The sequence below is a fragment of the Andrographis paniculata genome, unplaced genomic scaffold, assembly GCF_009805555.1.
Source record: "Andrographis paniculata isolate CXL003 unplaced genomic scaffold, ASM980555v1 Contig46END, whole genome shotgun sequence".
NCBI classification, from domain to species: Eukaryota; Viridiplantae; Streptophyta; class Magnoliopsida; order Lamiales; family Acanthaceae; genus Andrographis; species Andrographis paniculata.
The window spans coordinates 5,261,264-5,285,231 of record NW_026137580.1 but is presented as its reverse complement, the minus strand read 5'-3'; the positions used below and the strand labels follow the sequence as shown (position 1 = coordinate 5,285,231).

The following is a 23,968-nucleotide window of genomic DNA, read 5'->3' as shown; positions in this document are numbered from 1 at the left end:
ATGATTCGTTATTAATTTAATTAAATTATTGAATAATGGTATTTAGATTTTACTTGAATAGTAATCATTACTTATTCTGACATACATCAAAGAAAAAGTACTTTTAGGGTTTAAATCTAACAAATGTAATGCTTTTTGGTTGTAATGAGAGTGATTTTCTAGATATATCGAGTTGTTGTTTTATTAGATTCATGTAATTTATGTTTCAAAATGAAAAACATATGATATGCTTTTATTACGTTATACATGTGATTGATTTACGTATAATGCATGTTATTTACTATTTTATATAAAATACAATATTTTTTATTAAAAAATTATTAATGATTGTACTTGTTTTACTTACACACGCAAAATTAGTAGTAGAGTCAGTGCTATTATTTAATAATTTTTTAGAAAATAAAAATTATATTTTTCTATTACTTTTATTGTGCTATTATTGTTTTGTCTGCGTAATATTTTATGGTTGTATATGTGCTTTTGTTTTGTGTGAATCTTATTTATTTTTTAAAAGAAAAATAAAAAAGAAAACTAAATTCCATTTTCTTAATTTATGTAATTTTCTAATCTATCATGACATCTCCCGCCTTGTTCTTTCTCTCTTCTTTCCATGCCTTTCGTTTGATTATCATTGTTTTGTTTCCCTGGTTACTCTGTATTGTTCTTCGTGAATCAAAGTTTGTTGAAATGTCTAAGACGTCGAAGTATTCTCAAGTTTCTTGCATTCCTAAAAAGATAAGTTCCCTAAATCAGTTTTTATCTCATCTATTCAATTATGCAAAGAAACTGGTTATAGATGGTACTTGTTTTGGGGGTCTGCTGCTTGTTCAACCATGCTCTATATCAGTGGAGCCTGTGCTTGAACTAATGAGTTTTTGGAATTCGAAGAATAGAGGTTTTTGTTGTCTAATGGTGATGAATGGTATTTCTCTGACGAGGATGTTGCTCGTGTTTATGGTTTGCCATACTGTGCTAATCGTTATCCAATTTTAACCAAAAATGTGAATGAGTATTATCCTCACGCAAGGGAGTTTGCTTTGCAATATGATTTGATATCTGACAAAAAGAAATACTTAACAGAGGTAGATTTGAGAGGGATTTTGGAAAGGGAGGTTCAGGTTTTAGCTGCAGATTACTGGAAATTTTATGTGATGTATGCTTTATGTACACTACTTGATCCAAGTTCCGCATTTCACATGTGTATTTTGAGTTTCTGAAATCGAAGGTTGTTGCTGATGGATATAACTAGCCTGGCTTGGTAAGGGACAAGCTCGTTGAGTGTTTGGATAATATTTCTATTAAAATTCAGAAAGGTGACATGCATAGTGCTCGTCCCATGATGTTCATTGTTTAATGGTTAGTGTTGATTCATTATTGTTTATTGTTTATTTATTTATTTTTGTGCATTTATTTACGTATTTCATTTTTGTGTTATTTTAGCATCTTGTTTTTTATATGATCAATCGAAGAAATATTGTTGGAAGGTTCTACACCTGATGTCTTAATAGGAACTTAAATTTTGCGACTTTACATTATTATTTTGGCCAAAGGACTGTTGATAAAGGTTTTACATCATGTTGTTTCTGATGCGGAAACCTTTGAGGTGATTTAATTTTTTCTTATAAATATTTATTTGTTGATACATAGATCTGCTATTTTATATTGTTTTGGAATCTAAGTTCATTTCGTTTTATAAATAATGTTTTATGTGTTCAGTCTTTCAAGAATGAAGAATGGTATCGGAATGAAGTTTCCAAGTTGATTAAAGAATTTGAGGATAATTATAATAGTAAATTATGTTTAGAAGTTATTGATGATGAAGAATATGGGAAGGCAATTGAGAAGGTGTCAGATGCTCATGGTGATTTTTTTAATGTTGACAATGAGAATGCTCTTATTGAGAAGCAACCTGCATTAACCAAAATAGGAAATTTCTCATTGCTTGAGGAACCCCCACCAAAGAGAGCAAGAACTGTTGTCCTTGATGAAAGAACTAGCCCATCATTTTTCCTTGGATTAAATCAAGGGGAACAGTCTAATCTACCAGTAGCATCCGATAAGTCTAATGACCCGGGTGCTACTGCAGTTGAAATTGCTAAAGTAAGTTATTTATGTACTATTAGTTCTAAAGAAAACACCATATTATATTAAGTTATATTGATTGTGTGCTTATTGAATTTTATTCTTGTGATTTTTTCAAATATATTATGTGCTCTTTAATTAGGAGTACTTATGTCAAGCCAAGGAGTCTCATTATCTAATAACATTTGACAAGTCTATGGGCCTGGGTTCTACTGCCATTGAAATTGCTCAAGTGAGTAATTTATTACTATGATTAGTTTAATATGTACTGTATGTGTGATTTTAAGTTATATTTACTTTATGCTAATTGAGTTATGTTTGTGTGATTTTTTTCAAATCTTATATGCTAAATCTCGTGGTTTTGTTAATTTAATTATAGGTTGTCAAGAGAGTTTGATAAATCTTTTAAGAAAGCTTTCGATGAAGTTAAGGTTCATCGTGAATTGGTTCCTTCAAAGGTGCTTTCATCATCTTATGAGACATCTAAAGACATTTTGGATTCATGTAAACTAACTGACGAGGAAGAGGATGTTGCTTTTTGGTCCTTTTTCATGGAGCGCCCAATAGGTGATGAATGGGGGGGGGGGCGATGTTGTGTTTAGCAATTGGATTTTTGATTTGTATAAGTATGATATTCAGACATTGAAATTTCACTCTGATGTTAGCAACAATGTTGTGGATCTTTTTGGTTAACACATTAACCGCTGTGAATACATGAATGCAAAGAACAGAGGAAAACAAATAAAGAGGTTTTATTTTTATCGTCTATGGTTGTAAGTAACGTTTCTGTTTGTGCTTTATGATATATGAAAAATTCTTGTGTTATTGTTCTAATGCTTACTTTTTGCATTATATATTATTTAATAGTATTTGGCTAAAATTCAACTTGACAACAAGTTACCGTTAAAGTCTGAGGCTGATCTTGCTGAAGATTGGAAGCCTTTATTCCAGCCTGATTTTATAAAAAATGAATGGGAATATGCAGTTGCTGCTGAAAATGTGAGTAATATGTTTTTGGTGTTTCTTGTTGTTGTATGGAAAGAATATGTGTGCTAGTTTTTTTGTTTAGAGTTATGTGTTTTTGTTTTTGTTTTTGTCCCCCCGTTTATAGTGTTACTTTTATTGATTAATGTGTTTTTTTTGTGTTTGTTGTTTTGCAGTTTTTCTTTCCGTATTGTCGTTCGGGACATTGGGTTTTATTGTGTGCATCAATCTTCAACCAAAAGCTGTTATATTTTAATAGCTTGAACCTAACTGATGTTTGGCCTAATGATAAGGATGTATTCAATAAACTCTTTGAAAACTTTTGATTTGCTGCTAATTTTTCGTTTCCAGGAGAACGGTGGTTTTCAGATTTTGAAGTTGAGTTACCGTATCATATCAAGCAACCAGATATCCACAATTGTGGTCTACTAACGATGGTTTATATGAAGTTGTGGCCTCGCGATCGGAATGCTGATGTTTGTTCTCAAATTGGCAACTTGAAATACCTTGATTTGAAAAGAAAAAAAAAATTGTGCAGAAGTATTGTTGGATGAAAGCAATTTGAAGCTGGCTTATGTAAGTAAGGAAAAAGCAAAGTTGTATTCTTCACAGAGAATGCAACATTCTGGGAAACAAAAGCGTGACAAAAAAGAACTTGAAAAGGCAGGAGGAAAGGTTAAAGCGAAGCTTGCTCCAAAGTCAAAAAGAAAGCCAAGAAATTTGAAATGACTTGTTTGAAAGTGAATAGAATTGTGTGTGTTTGTGGTGAAGAGATGGGGAACAGAAGTTTGGTGAATAGATGCAGTTTATGTGATTTTTTTATGGCTATGGTGCATGATATAGTTTATGTGATTTTGTGAAGATATATTATGCGTTAATATAGTTTTTGTACTGTGATTTCTTTCAGTATTTTATGTGCTGATTTTGTTTCTATATTGTGATTTCTTGAAGTGTTTTATGTGCTATATTGAGTATTGTTATTTTAGTCAGTTATTGGACTTTTATTTTATTAAATATTGTGATGATTTTAATGATCTCAGGCTCGTCAACTATGGAAAGAAGTTTTGTCTGATTGATATTAATCTATTTCGGTATGTTGTTTAATATGTGTTGATTAAAAGTTTTTATTGGTTGTTATTTTATATTTTGGTCATGATCATGTGATTTTATTAAAATAATGTATCTGCACAGTCTATATAGTGTGATTTTTTTATGTACTTAATGTGCTATTTTATATACTGCTATTAATGATGTTCATGTGATTTCATTATAACATAGTATGAACTAACATCACATGATATACTCTTATACAGCATAAATGATAGTTGATTTCAGCACACCACATATTGTTATACAGCATAAATGATAGTTGATTTCAGCACACCACATATTGTTATACAGCACACCTATAATTGTATAATTATTAACCAACACCACATTTCTTAATTATACACAGTATGTGTTGTGTATAATAAGATTGTGTGTTGTTTGTATATAAAATCAGGACTCGTAATATATATTTATGGTGTGTTGGTTTAGTTTCTATAGTGTGATTTTTTCAAGTCTTTTACGTGCTATTTTGTATACTTTTATTTTAATTTATCAGCTATTGGACATCTCTTTTAATGATATTTTACTGATTGTAGGCTCAGTCAGGCATGGGAAAGAAGCTATAGTCTATTGATATTAAGAAATTCGGTATTTTTTTATTTTTTTTTTTACTTTTTGTGCTATTTTATATACTGCAGATTTTCATTTAAATATATTTTGTGCACTGCTTTTTTGTCTATTACTATTTTGTAGTAGAACTTTTTGCTAAGAATATTTTGTGTATTCAAATTTCTATATCAAAGAAGTTTTAGTTGTTGGATTCTATATTTGAATTATCAGTAACAGAAGAAGAAACTACCGTATGTTTTTCAAAGGACTGCAATGTTTTTTGTTTCTTTGTTACTTTTTTCTTTTCTTTTTTCTCTTTCATAGTTCCTGATAGAAACTGTTCTTCTAACCCTCCCTCTTTGATTGTCTTTTTTCTTTATGCTTAAACATGTTCTTGGACTTGCATTTAGTAGATTTTATTAAGTAAATATAAAATTAATTTCTTCAAGAATAAATATATATATATATGCGTACATTCATCCTACCCGGTGTTGAACTTGTATTTGTAGCACTCAGTGTTGTCTTTAAAATCTTATTGAATTCCTCCAAACATAAGTCATATGTTGTTTGATTTGAAGCAAGCAGTCATGCTGAAGTTAGGAATAAATGACACAATGGTTTGTATCTTTCCTCAAAAGTCATATTTTTATGATGTAAATCAAAACTTTCCATTGCATCCCTACATTATGTTTTTGCATCCTTTGTCCATCTTTTCAATAAATACTTATTAGGTAGATACTGGAACTGTGCATGTCTTGTACCTCCTAATATGTCCATTAAACGAATAGAATGACAACAAGGAATCTCTGTTTATGTCCACAATTTGCAATTGCATTCCAGGGTTGATTCTTCAATTTGAAGTTGTATTATGTTCTGCTCTGTTTTTCTCTGAAAATGGTATATTAGATAGATCATTTTCTCTTCAACACAACTTACTATGTACTGATATGACTTTTCATGTTCTACTATGAATATCTTAAAGACATTTGGTGTATATACTTGCGCTGCATGTTTCAGCAATGGATTCAACATGTGGTTTGCCCCAAATTTCTTATCCCTTGCATAAAAATCTTGTTGAAGTTCTATTTCCCTAATACTGTCTAGAACCCTTTCAAACTGTTGGGAAAAATCAATAATGTTCTTGTTGTATGATTGTAAGAATCTACAGAAAGCATATATTATTGTATAAGTAAGTGGGCATTAGAAGAGTAATAGCATGTATAATATGAATTTCAATATATATAAAACAAAAAAAATAAAGTAGATCGGAGCATAAAAAAAAAAACCTTTTTAAAGAGCTGTTTTGAGATTCACTAAGTTGTGTACTTCTCATTCCAGCAGTGAAAATTGATTTTGTCCATGCTGAAGACCAATGCTGCTTTAGATCATAGATATTTAGAAGCCATCTATGAATACCATTAGGGAAGCAAGTCTCTGACATATTTCTCCATACTAAATCAAATTCATTTTCATCTCGAACAACATACATTAATTTTTGAAAATATTCAAAAAAACCTGTTACAATTATAAAAAGCAATTACATAGTTATTTAGTTACATAAAATATGTAAATAGCGAATGCTAAGTAACTAGACCAAATCATGATCACAAACCTTGCATCATAGAGTGAACTTAAATTTTTCTTTGCATTTTGCATGATATGCCATGTACATAGAGCTGTTAAATGAACCGAGCCGTTCGTGAACTCGGCTCGATTTGGCTCGATTAAAGCTCATTCGCGAACGTTAACGAGCTGAGCTGAACAACATAAACAGGCTCGTTTGGTTAACGAACGAGCCCGAGCCCTGTTCGCGAACGTTCGTTAAATAATATATTATTTTATATAAAAATTATAATCTATATATAAATAAATAAATAAAGTATTGATTTAAAATAAATAAATAAAAATAATTCTAAATTTTAATTTTAATTTATACATAAATTAAATATATATAAAAATTAAAAAAATAATTTTAAATTAAAAGTAATTTTAAATTCTAATTTCAATTAAAAAATAATAGCAAATAAACGCCCTCTTGTGAGTCCTCTCTCCACTTTCCCCCCTCCCAACAACTTCGTCCGCCCTCATCTCTGTTCTTTACTTTCTTTCTTTAGATTAATACATAAAATATCACATATATATATATAAAAAGATTAAAAATAAAATAATATACTTGTCATTTCTCAAAACCCTAATTTCCACTTCCCCCAATAATTTCTTCCGCCGCTCCTCTCTGTTCTTTACTTTCTTTCTCACCCTCACTTCTTCCGCGGCTCCTCTCTGTTCTTTACTTTCTTTCTCACTCTCACTCGCTAGTAGTAGTCGCTCCATTGCTCACTTATCATATTGTTGCCACCGTCTTCTTCCTCTCACAGCTGTCTTCCTCCAAAGCACGCAACCACTGTCTTTCTCCACCGTTCGCCGCCGTCAACAGTCACCGCCTTTGCGAGCCCACAGTCCTCCCGCCAGCTCCCACCAATACTACAGTCTACGCGACAGTAACGCCGTCTTCGCCTGCCTTTTCTTCCACCTTTCCACCATCCACAGCCCGCCGTCCGCAGCCCACCTTCCTGCCTCCTCCCAATCTGAGCTCCAACAGGTAAATTTATATTTATTTTCACATACATTTATTTATCGATTTAGGAGTTTTACCGCTTTCTTTGAAATTCTGAATACATATGAACATATATATATATATTGAATTTCACCTCAACTGTCGGATCCCGTCGGATCTCTGTTCTGACTTTTTCTTTCTTTATAAATATATATTACAGATTTACAGTTCACAAATCCATATATAAATATTTAAATAAATATTCAATTTGATTATCATGACTATATATGCAAATTACTATATCTATTTCAATAATATTCAATTTGGTCATCATAATTTTAATTTTCGATAAGAGTTTCTAATACTTTTCATATTTGTAATTGTAGCTATGTCTCAAAGTCAATCCCAACAAGGTTCATCTACTGCTCCTGGCCTGGATTATGTTGATCATCTTGTTGAACAAGTTTCCATTGATGAAGGTGAAGATGATGAAATGCACGAGGACGTGGACTTGGAGATTATTGTTGATAGCCATCAAAAGGATAAAGAAAAAGAAAAAAACATGGAAGAAAATAAGGAGGATTATAAAAATAAAAAAAAAAGTCACGCTAAGAAATCGTTTGTGTGGCAATATATGAAAGAAATATCTCAACCTGGTGGTCAGTAAAAGTGCAATGCAGTCATTGTAAAGGGATTTTCTCAAGAAATTCGGAACGAACGACAACTACTTACAAGCGTCATCTGGATAGTTGCATTAAGACATCATTGCCTTCGGAACAGCAGGTTTTTTCTTTCACTACCGAATCTCATTCGGAAGGGATAAATTCGATTGCGAATTATCGGTACGATCATGCTAAGGTACGGGTACTTGCATCCCCTATGATTTTAGCTCATGAATATCCTTTTCTGATTATGGAGCATGCTATTTTCAACAAGTTTTTGAAAGCTATTTCTCTATTTTATCAAAAGATTAGTAGACATACTGTGAAGAAGGATTGCATGCTTACTTTTGAATCTGAAAAAAAGAAGTTGAAATCAATGTTAAAGGGTGTTACAAGAATTAGTCTTACAACTGACTTGTGGAAGTCGAACCAAAAGGTTCAATATATGGTGGTGATTGGACACTTTGTAGATGACAATTGGGTATTACAAAAGAGATTGTTGAATTTTTGTAATGTTCCACCTCCGCATACTATTATTATTGTTGATGCACTTAGTAGATGTTTCACCGATTAGGAAATTGAAAATCAAGTGTCTAGTATTACAGTTGATAATGCTTCTTACAATTATGTATGTGTAAAGAGATTGAAAGATGATTTGTTGTTGAGAAAACAATTAAGTATTGGGGGAAAGATATTTCATATTCGTTGTTGTGCACACATCCTGAATTTGTTGGTGCAAGATGGTCTTAATGAGATTGGGTCTATGGCTGATTGTGTTCGGGATGGAATAAAGTATTTGTGTAATTTTGAAGCGCGTCTCATTGAATTTAGCAAGATAAAAAAAAAAAAACAACTCTCTTTGTCTCCGAAGAAGTTATTTCTTGATTGTCCAACACGATGGAATGGCACTTATATGATGTTAGCTTCAACTTTACAGTTTAAAGATGTGTTTTCTAGATATGCTGATATTGATGTTGGATTTCATTATGTGCCGACTGAATTTGAGTGGAGTCAAGTGGAAGATGTTTGCCAGTTTTTAGGAGTTTTTCATGAGATTACAAATATGATTTATGGATCTGAATATCCAACGGCTAATATTTTCCTCCCTAAATTGTATCGGATTAAAGAGCTTCTTAATGAGAAATGCACGCATCATTCTTCTCATATGAGGTCTATGGATTAAGAATGGAAGAGAAATTTGACAAGTATTGGGGAGAAATAAATGTGTTGATATCTTTGTGTGCTATTTTAGATCCAAGATAGAAAATGGAGCTTATTGATTTTGCTTTTCCAACAATTTATGGTGAGGATGAAACTTCAATTTACGTGGGTGAGATCAAGAAGATTTTGTATGATCTTTATGATGAGTATGTCACGAGTTACACTCTGAAGAGAGGCCTCCGATTGTATCGAAACGTAAACATTCTGAAATTGGAGGGTCTTCAACTTCTAACTTGGGATCTAGTGGGGTTGGAAGTGAAGTTTTAATCGGAAAAGCAAAGTTTCATATGCACGTGAGTAAGTCTAATAAAGCCCCGCCACAAAAATCTGATTTGGATGTTTATTTGAGTGAAAGTATATATGATTGTGATGCCAATGCAAACCTGGATGTTTTAGGTTGGTGGAAAAGAGAAAGATTGAGGTTTCAAGTATTGGCAAGGATGGCAAGTGATATATTATATATTCTTCTAACCACAGTGGTCTCTGAGTCTACGTTTAGCGCCGGTGGTAGAGTTATTGATGATCGTCGGGTTTCTATGTCAGTTGATACGGTGCAAATGTTACTTTGTGGCAATGATTGATTAGAAATTTGCATGGTCTTAAGAAATACTCCTTAAAAAAGGTAATACTTTTCTTATTTTCTTTATTTTCTAATTTTTCTATGTCAAATTAAATTGATATAATTTTGAATTCTATTACATGAAGAGTTGGATGCTAAAGAGTTTTCTAACTACAAAGAAATTGATCTTCCAGGTTGAATCATTGAAATAAATAATTTATTGTAATTCAATATATCATTTTTAATTTTTTTTTTTTTTTTTTTTTTTTTGCAGATTATCAAAGCTAAAGGCGTAATTTCTTGATGAATTGGCGGTTTGGTAGCTTATTCTTGGTACATATTTTCTACCTATGGTTTGATGGCGTATCTTAATTTCATGTTCGGGTACTTATTTTCTTCGATTATTGTACTTAATGTATATTTAGATATACTAACATATATATCTATACAAATATTTGCAGATTTTCAGCGTGAAAATATACGATCATTTGATGCATCCATGGTTTGATAGCGTATCATGATGTTATGTTTGGAAAGATTGTATTTCCATTTAAGTTTGTTTTGGATTGTGTTGGGTTAAGTTTATGTTGGATTGTGTTGGATTAAGTTTGTGTTGGATTAAGTTTATGTTGGATTAAGTTTGTGTTGGATTGTGTTGTATTATATTGGATTAAGTTTGAGTTAAATTGTGTTGGATTTTGTTGAATTAAGTGCGTGTTGTTAAATTTGTAGTGGATTTTTATTTATTGTGCTTTTATTCTTGAATTACGATTTTTGCATGTTTTATTATTAATTTTTTTTAAAAAAAAACAAGTGAGACAAACGAGCTCGAACGAGCTTAATCGAGCTCAATTGAGCCCGAACGAGCTTAATCGAGCCCTATCGAGCCGAACACGAACACGAGCTCAAACATTAAAATTTTTTAACTAGCCAAGCTCGAACACTACGAATGAGCTCGAAAGCTTAACAAACGAACACGAGCCTTATTCGTTAAGCTTAACGAACAAACACAAACACTGAAAATTCGACTCGACTCGGCTCGTTAACAGCTCTACATGTACACAGAGCATGATGTGTGTTTGGCATTGCACTTTTTATTGTTGGTGCCATTGCCAAGTCTTGATCTGTGAATATAGTCCTTGGTTCCCGTCCATTCATACACTTTAAAAATGTTGCAAACAACCAATGGAAAGATTCATTTGTTTCTTCATATAATAGTGCTGCTCCAAACACACATGTTTGTCTATGGTGGTTGAATCCCACAAATACACCTAGAAATCATTAGAAAATTAATTAGATATATATTGTTTGTAAAGAAGTATGAAGTGTTGTTTCCTACCAAACGGTCGGCAATACTTATTTGTTTGGTATGTTGTATCAAATTTTATAGCATCACCAAAAAATGAGTAGTCTATTCTCATCTGAGCATCAAACCAAAAGATATTTGTTATTCTCTAATCTGCATCAACTTCAATTTCATAGAAGAAATATGGATTGTCTATTGATTTTTTACTAAAGTATTTCAGTAGTGCATTTGCTTCTCCTTCCTTTAATGCAGCATCTCTTTGCTTCTTCATTTGATTTTTTAGATCTGTCTTAAGGAAACCTACATTTTGCCTGCCTCCTGCAACTATTTTCATGAGATCAAAATTGTTTCTCAATGGGATCCCTGCTTCATGATTCATCTTTGCTATAATGATATCAGATTCATTCATTCTTCTATTTGAGCTAATCATATGCTTGTGCTCTGGTTTTTGTAACTCATGATTATGGTTGTCATCAAAGAAGGTAACATTGTATATTTCAGACATTATATTTAATTGCAGTTATCTCGCAGTACACCCAGTCCTCTTGTTTCATGTTTTGTCCTGCTTGTGATCTTCTTTTGAGAAATATTTAAATCTTTAGTTGATTTTTTATTTTTATCTGCAGCCATCTTACTTCCCAAACGGTGCCCTTCTTTATTGCAACAGTACTCCAAGTATTGGAGTTTTTCAAGTTTCTTCTTCATTTTTTTCTGCATCTTACTTCTCACACCGAAGCCTTTGTTGTGTGCATAATCAAAATAAAATTGATAAGCATCAGCAGGTGTATTGAATTTCATTTGTTATGTTTCTTGTACCTATAAATTTTTAGAGAGAAAACACAAAATTTCAAAGTGTTGTTCTATATGAAATTTTCCTTTTATAATTTACACTTATTCACGTGGCAAATACATCATCTTAGTATGCTAAGTACATTTTAAAATTTAGCACACAGTATGATGTCAAACAGCCACGGTATTACTACATATATATTTATAATTATGAATCAACAATACTTTGTTTTTACTATACACAACATGTGTTGTGCATATATAAGACTGTGTGATGTCCGTATATATTGCAAGTGCGGGTGTTGTTTGTATATATTATACACAACATGTGCTGATTTTTTCAATTCAATAATCTAACCGTTCCCATGCTATTCATATTCAATAGAAGTTAATCTTTCTTTTGAAAAAATGTCTCTTTTGTAATGTTTTAATATTGTGTTGTATCCTAATTTATTGTAATTAATGTGATTTTTTTAGCATGTTGTACATGGTCTTACAATTGACAAGTGTCTATGTGCTAAATATGTTCTTTTAGTGTGATTTTTCCTAATAATATTATGTGCTATCTATGTTTTGTTACATGTAATTAAACTTACACCAGTGTTTTAAGAGAATTTACAGTTGTCTATATGATAAATATGTTTCCTTAGTCTGCTAAGTACACTTTGATTGAGTTGTGTGCTATTTTAGTGTAAGTAATGTGATCTTATAGGATGTAGTATATGTTGTATTTATATGTTACGATAAATATAATAAAAAAAAATCTTCTTATGGTTCGCAGTTGTCCGTGTGTAATAAGTACTTTTAGTGTGATTTTTTATAACATATTATGTGATATGTATGTATTGTTACACGTAATTAATCTTGAAAATCAATTTTCTAGATAATAATTCGAAAGAAAGAGAGTATATAGGTGATAAGTTACGCTCACTCGTGTGCTATTTATCTTACGTTAGTGTGATTATTTTCAGTATGATACGTATTCTACATATATTATATTAGATTCAGTAAAAATTAATTTTTGATAAAATATAGTAGATCTCATGTGCTAAATGATTCTTTTTGTGTGACTTTCATTAATATAGTACCTGATATGTAATTATGATCTGTCCAAAGTATATGATTTTTTGGAAACACATTGAGAAGAATTTAATTTGTATAGTTGAATTTTTAGTACCTGATTCGTGATTTTCTTGATCAGTATTGTAGCAATGATCATTGTTGATGGATATTGATGGCTGCTCTTCAATAATATCATGTTGTTCTTCAATGACAAAATTGACTTCTTGTCTGGTAACAGTTTCTTTTCTTTCGGTCATTTCTTCTTCCATGATCAAGTACGAAGTCGTTTCTCTTTGCTCTTCCATAATATGATTGTGTTAATGTCTTATTACACTTGCTTCTCTTTCTTCAATTTGTAGTTGCTCTTGATTAATGGGTTACTCTTCCATGAATCAAAGTGTCCAATCTGATCGAAAAAGAACTTGAAATATTAGGGAAGAAATCATTTTAATTGAATGAATAGATTGTGTTGTTGTGTATGAATTAAAAATTAATATTTTACCCCTTTCAAAAATCATCACCGTTAGATTAAATTCCTAATGGGACGGATTACTGCTAATCGTGATTATTAGCTCTAATCAGCACCCTAACCGTCTTCTATTTATTGATATTAATGTTTTTTAAAAATATATATAAATTAAATATTGTTTTTTATTACCAAACTTTAATCTTCTTTTTCGAGTAATATATTAAATAAAATATTTTTGTAAGAAAGTTTTTAAATGAAAAATGTTACGTCCGAAAGCAGGGCAGCCCAGCCCAGCCCAGCCCAACAGGATCGAATCTATCTTTGCTTCGGTTAAAATCAAGATATTTTATAATTCCCCGTTTACCCCAACGTGAAATTACATTAAAGGCCGTTAAAATTTGCCGAAAAACATCGGACTCGTGCCGACTTAAGGAGACTTTTGTCATTGCACGGCATACCAAGGACAACGACAACGCCAACGCAATCTCTTTCCACGCCAACAAATACTAGTATTATTCTAATCTGTAATAAAATTTTGGATTAAGGGGAGGTGGAGTCATCGATGGGTAGGGTAGTCCAGGAGACGTTCGATCAAACAGCTGAGAACTGATGAAAGATTTTGATAATCTGTGGAACCTGTATCTGCAATTTGATTTCTAACTTACAGGCATTACAAGCTCGAACTCGCTATAGTCAGTGGAGATGGGGTTTATCAGCACAATATTGGGGTTTTGGGGTTTTGGAGTTGGGCTTACATCTGGGATAGTGGTTGGTTACTATCTGTTCATCTTCTTTCAGCCCAGCGATGTCAAGGTCATAACTACTTTTTACACACTCAGATTTCTGTAATTTTCGTGTTTATGCATTCAAATTGTGTATTGTTAATCGATCATTTTCGACATTTTTATTATTGTTTTCCTTGTGATTTTCTAGATGATATAAGAAGCTTGAGAAATAGATGAGATTTAGTCAATATTAGTTCGATTTCGTGCGTTGGTTTGCTTGATACGGAATCGAATTTGTGGATGCAGTTAGTTCTTTATCGTTGATTGGCAGCCTTTAGATTTACCATAAAATCTGTGTGAAGGCATATGTTTTTCTTTAGTTTTATGGTATCATATTGCTCTGAGATGAGTCAAAGTGAAGAATAATGATCTGATTTATTTTAGTATTAGCTGTAGGATCTAAGCTTCTAGGTAAAATGGTTTTTTACTCACGAGTGCCTGATATTGGCAAAGGGAGGGTTTGAATTTGCTTTATATTCTTTACCTTTACTGTTAAATTATTGCTCCTCTGTATTTTTGGAGTGAAAATACCTCCATCTAGTTATGAACATAGATGTCAGTTTTCTAATGATAGGGTGCCATAGATTTGGATTCATTGCTATCGCAATTTTGTTCCTAAGTTCTTATGAATATGGCACTTCATTGAAGATTTTGAGAAATAAAAATGAGTTGAGATCTTCTGCAAAACTTGTTAAAAGCTTTTTGATTGTTAACTCGATCAGGATCCTGATATCCGCCCGTTAGTTGAGCAAGACTCTCAAAGTTTGCAGCAATTGCTTCCTGAAATACCCCTTTGGGTAAAAAATCCAGATTATGACCGAGTAAGCTTTTGATTACTAACCACCTTGTCTACATCAACTTATGTAATATTAAATTTCATGAACTCTTGATTATCTAATTTTTTGTTTCCTTGTTACTTTCTTTGATGATAACAAGATTGACTGGCTCAACAAGTTCCTTGAAATTATGTGGCCTTACCTTGACAAGGTTTGAATTCTGAACTTGTACAGTTTGAGTGGTTTGCAGGAAGTCTTGCTTCTGGTCTCTGCCTTACTTTTATTATTTATTTTCCATAGGCCATCTGCAAGACGGCAGAAAATATTGCTACTCCAATTATTAATGAGCAAATTCCAAAATACAAACTCGAATCGGTTAAATTTGAATCTCTCACTCTAGGATCGCTGCCACCAACTTTTCAAGGTCAGTAATGCAACTGCTATTGGTTAATTTCCATGTTTTTTTGCCATTTTATGGAACTTCTTGGGGTCTTTTGCAAATTATATTACTTGTATCAAATGTGACATTGTGGTTTAGTAATGAATGATGATTTCGGCCACCCAATTAATTTTTCATTCTTCACACTTATGAGATCTAAATTGTTGTTCAATTTTTAGAAAAAAGGCACATAAAATAACTTGTTGAAATTCTATTTCTATTTCCTTTCAGTACTTTCAATCCTAGCATGTCAAAATCTTTTTGTTTTATCAGTTGGAGGAGTCGAGCATCACATTGCATGAGTTATTAGTACTTAAATTCAATCCCTGGATTTCGACATAAGCTGTAAATAGTCCTGTAAATTTTCAGGCTCATGTGTTGCCTTATTATTGTTCTTTATGTTGGATAAGCTTCTTTGTGAATCGATGCGCTTTAGTTCAAAAGAACTGTAAAATTATTAATGACAGGTATGAAGGTGTATCTCACTGAAGAGAAGGAGTTGATTATGGAGCCTTCCATGAAATGGGCAGGGAATCCTAATGTCGCAGTTTCCGTGAGAGCGTATGGACTGAAAGCAACTGTTCAGGTTTCCTGCTTGTTAAATTATATAATGTAGTGTAAATTTAGGATAGTGTATCACACAATTACTATCATATGCAAATATTCAGTAATTCATCCTGTTCAAATTTATTTCCGTTGCTTGGATGCTGCAGGTTGTGGATTTGCAGGTATTTGCTCAACCTCGAATCACTCTGAAGCCTCTGGTTCCTAGCTTTCCTTGTTTTGCCAAAATCCTTGTGTCTCTCATGGAGAAGGTTTGTGATGTTCTTTATGTGCTTACATACATGCATATATATAATATAGAATATATATATATTAGTGCTCCTTGAAATGTCAAGTGTCAGTAGATTTATTGTTCTAAGTCTGCTAATTTTAAAAAAATTATGTTACAACTTATATTTCACTCATTAGAAGTTGAGGAGCTTGTATTTTATTTATTTATTTAATTTTTTTTTTTTTTTTTGAGGAGCTTGTATGTTGCTTCATGGTTAATATGTTTATTTCTCTGTTCTGCTGCCTGAATTATAGCCACATGTTGACTTTGGACTGAAACTTGGTGGGGCTGATCTAATGTCACTTCCTGGCGTTTACAGGTTTGTGCAGGTAAAAATTCTCTACACCCACCATTTAATTGTACATTATATTACATATGTTTGGTTAATGGTTGGATTTGTGGTTGGAGGAGATTTATTTAATTGATATTTATTTATGATATATTGGTTTGTTCGCCAGCATTTTCTTGGGTGGTATAATTCAAGATAAATATTATAACAAGTATATACACACTTATACAATATATGTTCTATTCATTTACAAAAAAAAAAAGTGAATATTCAACACAAAATATTATTAATGATACGATTTTTCATACTTAACATAAAAAAACATATGTATAAAAAGAATACAAAGTGATCGGACCCATTAACCCATATATGTATATATTATTAAAATAAATTTAAAATATGTATTTAATTTTTTTTTAAGTTATATTTTAATAAAATATATAATACAAATAAATATTTTTATTTTGACACAATTAACACTAATTAATTTTATAAAAAAAAATAAGTTTGAATATATAAATACATTTATTTATTGAGAGCTAGAAATAAAAGATTATAAGTGGTAAAAAGTTAGAAGCATAGGCCAAACTGTTGCCAATCATTTTATTTACTGTCGGAAGTGAACTTCAATATCTGTCATGTTATATTAGCACATTCTCTATTACATGTATTCAAGAACTAATTCCCCCCCCCCCCCCCCCCCCCCCCCACACAATTGGGTATAAATGCAGGAGACTATTAAAGATCAAGTTGCAAATATGTATCTGTGGCCTAAAACACTTGAAGTGCAAATTCTGGATCCAAAGAGGTATGCATCTCATCTTGGTTGGGGGTTGGATTTTGAATAGTAAAACTTTAAATTCTAATAGTTGTATGATGTGATATAAATAGTTGTTATATGATGTTTTGAATGAAAAATTGATTTTTAGTATAATATAAAAATGAAATATTGGTGTTTGATTGGATGTTTCTAGTTGGAAAGAAATTGGCTAATAGTAGAAATCTTAAAAAATCCTCCAACCAAAGACAAACTAAAATAGTGCTGCAATGAATACTGAATACACTCTCGTCTGTTTGCTAATATTCTCATGCTGAACCTTCAGTGCCATGAAGAAGCCTGTCGGGATACTCCATGTAAAGGTTGTGAGGGCAATGAAGCTAAGGAAGAAAGATCTGCTAGGTGCATCAGATCCTTATGTGAAACTGAAACTCACTGAATCGAAGGCTCCATCCAAAAAGACTACTGTGAAGCATAAGAATTTGAATCCTGAGTGGGATGAAGATTTCAGCTTAGTCGTCAAAGATCCAGAAACACAAGCATTAGAGCTTTCCGTATATGATTGGGAGAAGGTACCTAATTAAAGTTATGATACTATTAGTTATACTTGCCCCATGTAACTCTCATCAATTTTTTTTTTGTATTTATTAAGGTTGGAAAGCACGAAAAAATGGGTATGAATGTAGTTCCTTTGAAGGAACTTCAAGCTGATGAACCAAAAGTTATGACACTAGATCTACTAAAGAACATGGATTTGAATGACGATCAAAATGATAAGATGCGTGGACAGATTGTTGTGGAATTGACATACAAACCTTTCAAAGGGGAAGATCTGCCAAATGATCTTGAAAACCCTGGTGCAGTAAACAAAGCTCCTGAAGGCACACCGCCTGGTGGAGGGCTACTGGTCGTTACTGTGCATGAAGCTGAAGATGTCGAGGGAAAGCATCACACTAATCCATATGTGCGCATCATTTTCAAAGGAGAAGAACGAAAAACTAAGGTAATCAAAGAATTAGATATGCGAGTTTGTGTGTGCATGCTTGAAGAATTATCTGCTCACATTCATGTTGCTCATGTTAAATGCTGTCCTACCCTACAAATGACAATGGCTAAATTATACTTCCTCCTGTCGCCTAAATTTATGCTTGTTTGTGTTTTATGTCCCCCCAAAATTATATTTTTCATTTATAGCAAAAAACTCTTGAATTGTGCTTAATTTATACACTTCAATCGTACGTTTATTTCACAAATATTTCATGATTATAATTACACCATTTGCACGCTGAATTTAACCAAAATTTTCTCACATTTCATGTACTTTCTCATAATACCCCTATTTTATGTTACATTCAACCAATATAATGCAATATTCATTAAAATTCATGCCCGGCTCCTATAAGTATAGTTTTGGTGGACAGAGGGAGTCTCGTGTTTCTATATTTATATTGGTTGTTTGCTTACTCTGTATGGCAGCATCTTCATACGTGAGTCTTTTGAAATAAAAAATCAAGTAATGTGCTATCCTATTGTTAGCCAGGTAAGAATCATTGTAGCACTACATGCGGAAACTAGTTATTGAAAGTTTTGATATATTGATACAGCAAATAAAGAAGAATAGAGATCCCCGATGGGAAGAAGAGTTTACATTTATGTTGGAAGAACCTCCTTTAAAAGAGAGGATGCATGTGGAGGTAGTAAGCACCTCAACCAGGATCGGCCTGCTGCATCCTAAGGTATTCCTGCTCACTTTCTTCAATCAAAGCACGGTAATACAGATAAGCCAAGTTGCGTGTAAAATGAAGGCAAGATATATATATATATATATATATATGCTGTTGGCACTTATCGAGTAGGTTTAAATGACATTATTTCTCAATGCTTCTTCTATCTTGGCTCTAGTGGTCAAGGGTGTATTTAATATATGCCGTAATTGTATTTTAAAATGAATAAAATTTATGGTAAGTATCTGAAGAAAGCATTAGCCTTGCAACATCTAGAGTAGAGCCCCACTTAATATCCTAAACATCGATTTGATCTGATTAGTTTTGTGGTGATGGATACTGAATGTTGTCATGTGAACGTGTCGAAGCATATCTAATGTTCTGCTGTTGCCAATCAAATTCAGGAAATATTGGGGTATGTTGACATCAACTTAGCAGATGTTATCAGCAATAGGAGGATAAACGATAAGTTTCATCTTATCGACTCAAAGAATGGACGGATCCAAATCGAGCTGCAGTGGCAGACCTCTTAAGGTAGGCTTGCTTGTTCGTTGTACAAACATGTATGCTAAAGAGACAAAAGGTAAAACTTGGAGTGTGTGGGCACAAACAGAATAATAAAACGGCCAAGAACAATGATAGTATTATTAGTAGGAACAGAAGAGAAGAGAAGAGAACAGGCAATGTTTGTACATGTTTTCTTTCATTTGAAAACAACATATATATGGATATGGATGGAGTGCACCTCCATCCCAGATCACTAAATTGCTATTTCATTCTTATTATCGTCCACTCTTGGCTACTATACAATATATAATATATATATATATATACATATTAGCATAATATATATTTTATCTATTTATAAAATTTAAATAATTTAATACAAAATATTTATATTTTTATTATTTTTGTCCGGTCAAAAAGTATATATTTTTTTTATATTTAAATATTAATTATAGTACAAATCAAGGAGTAAATTATACTAAGATATGATAAGTAATAGTAGACTTTTTAGCTGGTGGAAGACGAAGGTTGTGTTTGGTACAAAGAACAAGGCTAAAGAAATAAAAATTGTATCATTTCTCTGTTTGTTAAAATATTTAATTTTTACTGTCCTTTAAGAAAATATAATTTTTTCAAAAAAAATCACCAAAAATATTTTTTCAAACAAAAAAATTAATTAATTTCTCTCCAAATAAATACTATATTTATTAAAATTATGTAAGAAACGGCATGGCGGCGTAACTTGTCTCGCCGAATTTAATTTGCAACCTATCGGGATATAATATTTTATTAAAATAACTAAAAGAAAAAAAACCCAGACTGAATAGTATTAATTTATTTTAAAAATAAAAAAAAAAACAAACACAAAATAAAAAAAGAGAAAAAACCAAGGCTTCTTACAAAGCCATTTGTCTCATGCCGCATCCTCCTATTAATGAAAGTATGATATGTCTCAGAAGTTGAGATGCTCTAGTTAAATTCCACAAGGGCTAATAAAATATTGTATCAATCTTTGATAAAATGATGCATGCTCTCCTATTAATATAAAACGCAGATGCGGCAGGCAGCTCCAAATAATCTCCAGAAAGAAGAACACAGAAGTGAAAGCATAGAAGAAATCCCTAACATGAGATAATCCTTTTGAAAGTTGGGAATGAATGTTCAGAAACCATCTGAAATAAAAACACCAAATCATAACAGAAGCCCATCACATGTGATTAAGTTTCCTTTGTCGAAGGCGCCTTCTTTGCAGCTTCTGCAGCAGCTTTCTCTGCTTCAATCTCAGCAGCAATGGCATCGATTTCAGCTTCTTCAAGCTGTCGCAGTCCACCCTCTTTAGTCATTACAGCAACTTCTATGTTCTTTCCTCCACTCTCCACGACCTGAGGAGTGTCATATGAACAGTGATTATGCAACCATCCTTGATCAGTTAAAGACAAAAGGAGGAGGTGCCTAAAGTTCTAATCAATTATTGATGTCATCAAACTGGGGCAAACGATAAAGTTCAAATCTAGTTACCGAGACTTTTGCCAAGTAAAATTAGCAACATTAACTTTCATGATAAGCTCCCCAAAATAAACCTTATACAGAAAACAACATAAACTAAAGAATATTCCAGCAATTATAAACTCTATAATCTGGAGAATCTTTGTTTTTGCTTTAAAACTTCATTTAGCGCTCTTAGAGTTGGGTTTTGCTACCCATTTTTTACTCACAATTTACTGTATAGGATATACGGTAGCCTGTCACCCTTTGATCCTCTTTTGATCTCCCGGGTATGCCAAGTGTATATGTAAATAGGCCTATTTATTTATTTATTTATAAAAACCCTTACCTTTCTGATCAATATATATATATATATATATATATACACTCTATAATGGCTGTAGATTGCTACATTAATACCTTTCAAACGCAACTTCAAATCCACATATATAATAGATTTCAAATATTTGAAGTTTGAAATCTACAGATCATTTGGGTCAAAAGGCAAGTACTAAAAGTAAAACAGAAATACAGTATCAGTTAACTACATGCTTATATATACAGAGAAAGAATGGTCATTATAATGACGAAGCTCAATAGTGAATTTAAATTGCTAAGACCACCAAATGCTGAGAAGTTTATTAAAAATGAAGTTGTAGCAGCTTTAATCATTTACCTCCAGCAGAGCCCGAACAGCTAACTTCACAGTTTCCTGGCCAGAGGTTTCCTTATAATTCTTCTCCAGAAACTCTCGTATGGAGTTTGAGTTTCTACCAGTAGCATTGGCTTTCCATGCAGAAAATGTCCCTGATGGATCTGTCTGATAGAGTGATGGTGTTCCTGTGTGTGGATCAAACCCAATTATCAAAGTTGAAAGGCCAAAAGGTCTGACACCACCACTTTGTGTATACTTCTGTTGAAGCCCGGCAATGTAGCGAGTTATGTATTCAACAGTCACAGGATCCTCAATTGTAAGCTTATAACTTTGGCATTCAATCCGTGCCCTATTAATTAAAACACGTGCATCTGCCTTCAGGCCAGCACAGGCCAGTGCAATGTGATCATCTAAGTTGACAATCTTCCTCACTGATCTGAAAGACGCAAGAAGATTAGGTATTAAGTATTAACACCGAATGCTTCCATGTATTGAATTCGCAGCAGGAGAGCAAAGAACCATGATCAGGGATGCTAAAACTAGGCTACACGATATAACTATAGAGCTCAATAAAGAAGAAAATCTACTCTATACTGATATCTCCAGCCTCAATTACAAATCTACAGGAAGTTGAGTACATATTAACAAAATACAATTCATTTGGCGTAACATTGTATCCTAAAATGTATTCATTTACATTTTTTCTCTTTGTTGTACAAAAAATTCCTGGTATAATATCTAAGGCTTCCAAGTAATCTATACATGGTCTACGGCTTCAAGTCAATCTATCAAATGACACTAAGAAGTAAATCAACCACACTAATATAGATTTCAATATATGTTTCTTAAAACATACATCAGGTATTAGGCATTGCGTGTACTTTGTTTCCCACAGTTTTTTACTTCCAAAATTGTGTTGAAAAACAATCCTGAATTTGTTACCATTCACAAGTAAAGACAGCCCATTAATCAGTGAATATCAATTGAACTTGAACCTCCAGCCAGGGTTTAGGTTTTAACATACATAGAACTACCCCAAATAGTTTGGGATAAAATCGAAGACGAGTACAGAGTATCTAATTCAGTCTACACCCACCCCTCCAGAAACAATTACTGCCAACAAATCCAGTGAACCGTTCTCAGCACTACAACTAGATAATCAAAATCCCGCCGTAATAATAAACATCACAGCACGAAGCCATAACCCAGCACAAAATCCACATATCGATACCATCCCCGCATCACCCAAAAATGAAAATGAAAAGGAAGAATTCGCGCGCATGTGTGTGCGTGTGAAGAGAGAGAGAGAGAAGGGGGAATAAACCTTGAATCTTGCAGCTTTGGAGCGGACTTCTTCTCGACGGCTAAGACGATGGTGTCGGTGCCTCGGACACCAACGGCTGCGTTCCCTTTACGTACAGCTTCGAGAGCGTACTCGACCTGGAAAAGGTGACCGTCGGGCGAGAAAACAGTAATTGCTCTATCATATCGCGCCATTTCTCACAAATTTCAACGATCTTTGATGTTGGATTCTAACCAGGGACGGATTTCGTTTATCGGTCTGCGGAATGAAGAAGGTAAGGTATGATTAATCGGCAGAACAGAGCGTCGTCGATCGGGAAGTGAAGAACACACAAACACAAACACTAAGTACTAAAACGAGGAAAACTTGGACGACACGACAAGACGCGAGATTTTAAATCGCGTTTCTAAAACACCAGCGATTTCTTTAGCCAGCTAGTCCATTCAAGAAATTAGGGTTTCGATTTTTGTGGATTCGAATTTTAAATAGAGAATTTTTATAATATTTTTTGTTTTGTAAAATACATAAAAAAAATTTTAAAAAAATGTTTAAAAAACATAAAATTAATAAAGACATGTAATATTTTTGAAAAAAACTATCTATAAATTGATATATTTATTTAATTTAATAATATTAATTGTTTTGTTCTTTCTTGTTTTTTTTATACTTTTTTTCAAAATAATTAATACATTATACATATTCTCTATATTCCATCTAAAAAAAATATTCTTTCTAACAATCTCAAAAAACAAAAACACATTGACTTACATATTCATATTTTTATTTAAGTTTGTTCTTTATTATTTGTCATTTTAAATTTAATAATTTATAATTTTAATTAAATTATTTAATTTAATTGATAATTATTTTTACTCATATATTTTTAAACTACCGTATCCTAACCACTTTATTGGAGTCTAAAAACATATTTTTCATTGTTACATCTGTTAAAAAGTTTGAGGGAAAATAATGAGATTGTTTTTTTATCGTCAAAATAAGAAGTCCATACATAGACCATACAAAATAGACTCGATACACTCAAATC

General features: G+C 32.4%; 2 protein-coding genes and 1 long non-coding RNA gene across 4 annotated transcripts; 2 read left to right on the top strand and 1 right to left on the bottom strand.

Annotated features, from left to right (window-relative positions):
• The first annotated feature begins 8,895 nt into the window (after positions 1–8,895).
• LOC127252629 (uncharacterized) lies at positions 8,896–10,348 on the top strand. Of its 2 annotated transcripts, XR_007839106.1 has the most exons (5): positions 8,896–9,459; positions 9,559–9,784; positions 9,868–9,915; positions 9,996–10,054; positions 10,183–10,348. It is a non-coding gene; the product is annotated as an uncharacterized LOC127252629 (long non-coding RNA). The 2 variants fall into 2 exon arrangements; XR_007839105.1 differs by having other exon boundaries at positions 8,896–9,784.
• Positions 10,349–13,858: 3,510 nt separating this feature from the next.
• On the top strand, positions 13,859–19,749 carry LOC127252567 (synaptotagmin-1-like). The gene is made up of 12 exons (XM_051276797.1): positions 13,859–14,160; positions 14,855–14,953; positions 15,069–15,119; positions 15,209–15,332; positions 15,815–15,933; positions 16,061–16,162; positions 16,437–16,511; positions 17,203–17,279; positions 17,575–17,821; positions 17,902–18,252; positions 18,854–18,985; positions 19,378–19,749. Exons 1-12 carry the CDS (start codon positions 14,050–14,052, stop codon positions 19,504–19,506), a joined length of 1,617 nt encoding a protein of 538 aa, XP_051132754.1. The 5' UTR covers positions 13,859–14,049; the 3' UTR covers positions 19,507–19,749.
• A 704-nt stretch (positions 19,750–20,453) lies between these two features.
• LOC127252678 (proteasome subunit alpha type-7) lies at positions 20,454–23,273 on the bottom strand. Its single transcript, XM_051276959.1, has 3 exons — positions 22,945–23,273; positions 21,642–22,056; positions 20,454–20,862 (listed from the first exon to the last, which is right to left on the bottom strand). Exons 1-3 carry the CDS (start codon positions 23,115–23,117, stop codon positions 20,698–20,700), a joined length of 753 nt encoding a protein of 250 aa, XP_051132916.1. The 5' UTR covers positions 23,118–23,273; the 3' UTR covers positions 20,454–20,697.
• Positions 23,274–23,968: the final 695 nt, after the last annotated feature.

Excerpts from the sequence above, each read along its gene's own strand:
- LOC127252567 (XM_051276797.1), top strand. The coding sequence starts at position 14,050 with ATGGGGTTTATCAGCACAATATTGGGGTTTTGGGGTTTTGGAGTTGGG. Across the intron at positions 14,954-15,068 it reads AAAATCCAGATTATGACCGA|ATTGACTGGCTCAACAAGTT; the intron begins GTAAGCTTTTGA and ends GATGATAACAAG. Across the intron at positions 16,512-17,202 it reads GCGTTTACAGGTTTGTGCAG|GAGACTATTAAAGATCAAGT; the intron begins GTAAAAATTCTC and ends GTATAAATGCAG.
- LOC127252678 (XM_051276959.1), bottom strand. The coding sequence starts at position 23,117 with ATGGCGCGATATGATAGAGCAATTACTGTTTTCTCGCCCGACGGTCAC. Across the intron at positions 22,057-22,944 it reads CCAAAGCTGCAAGATTCAAG|ATCAGTGAGGAAGATTGTCA; the intron begins GTTTATTCCCCC and ends TGCGTCTTTCAG. Across the intron at positions 20,863-21,641 it reads CTGTTCGGGCTCTGCTGGAG|GTCGTGGAGAGTGGAGGAAA; the intron begins GTAAATGATTAA and ends GACACTCCTCAG.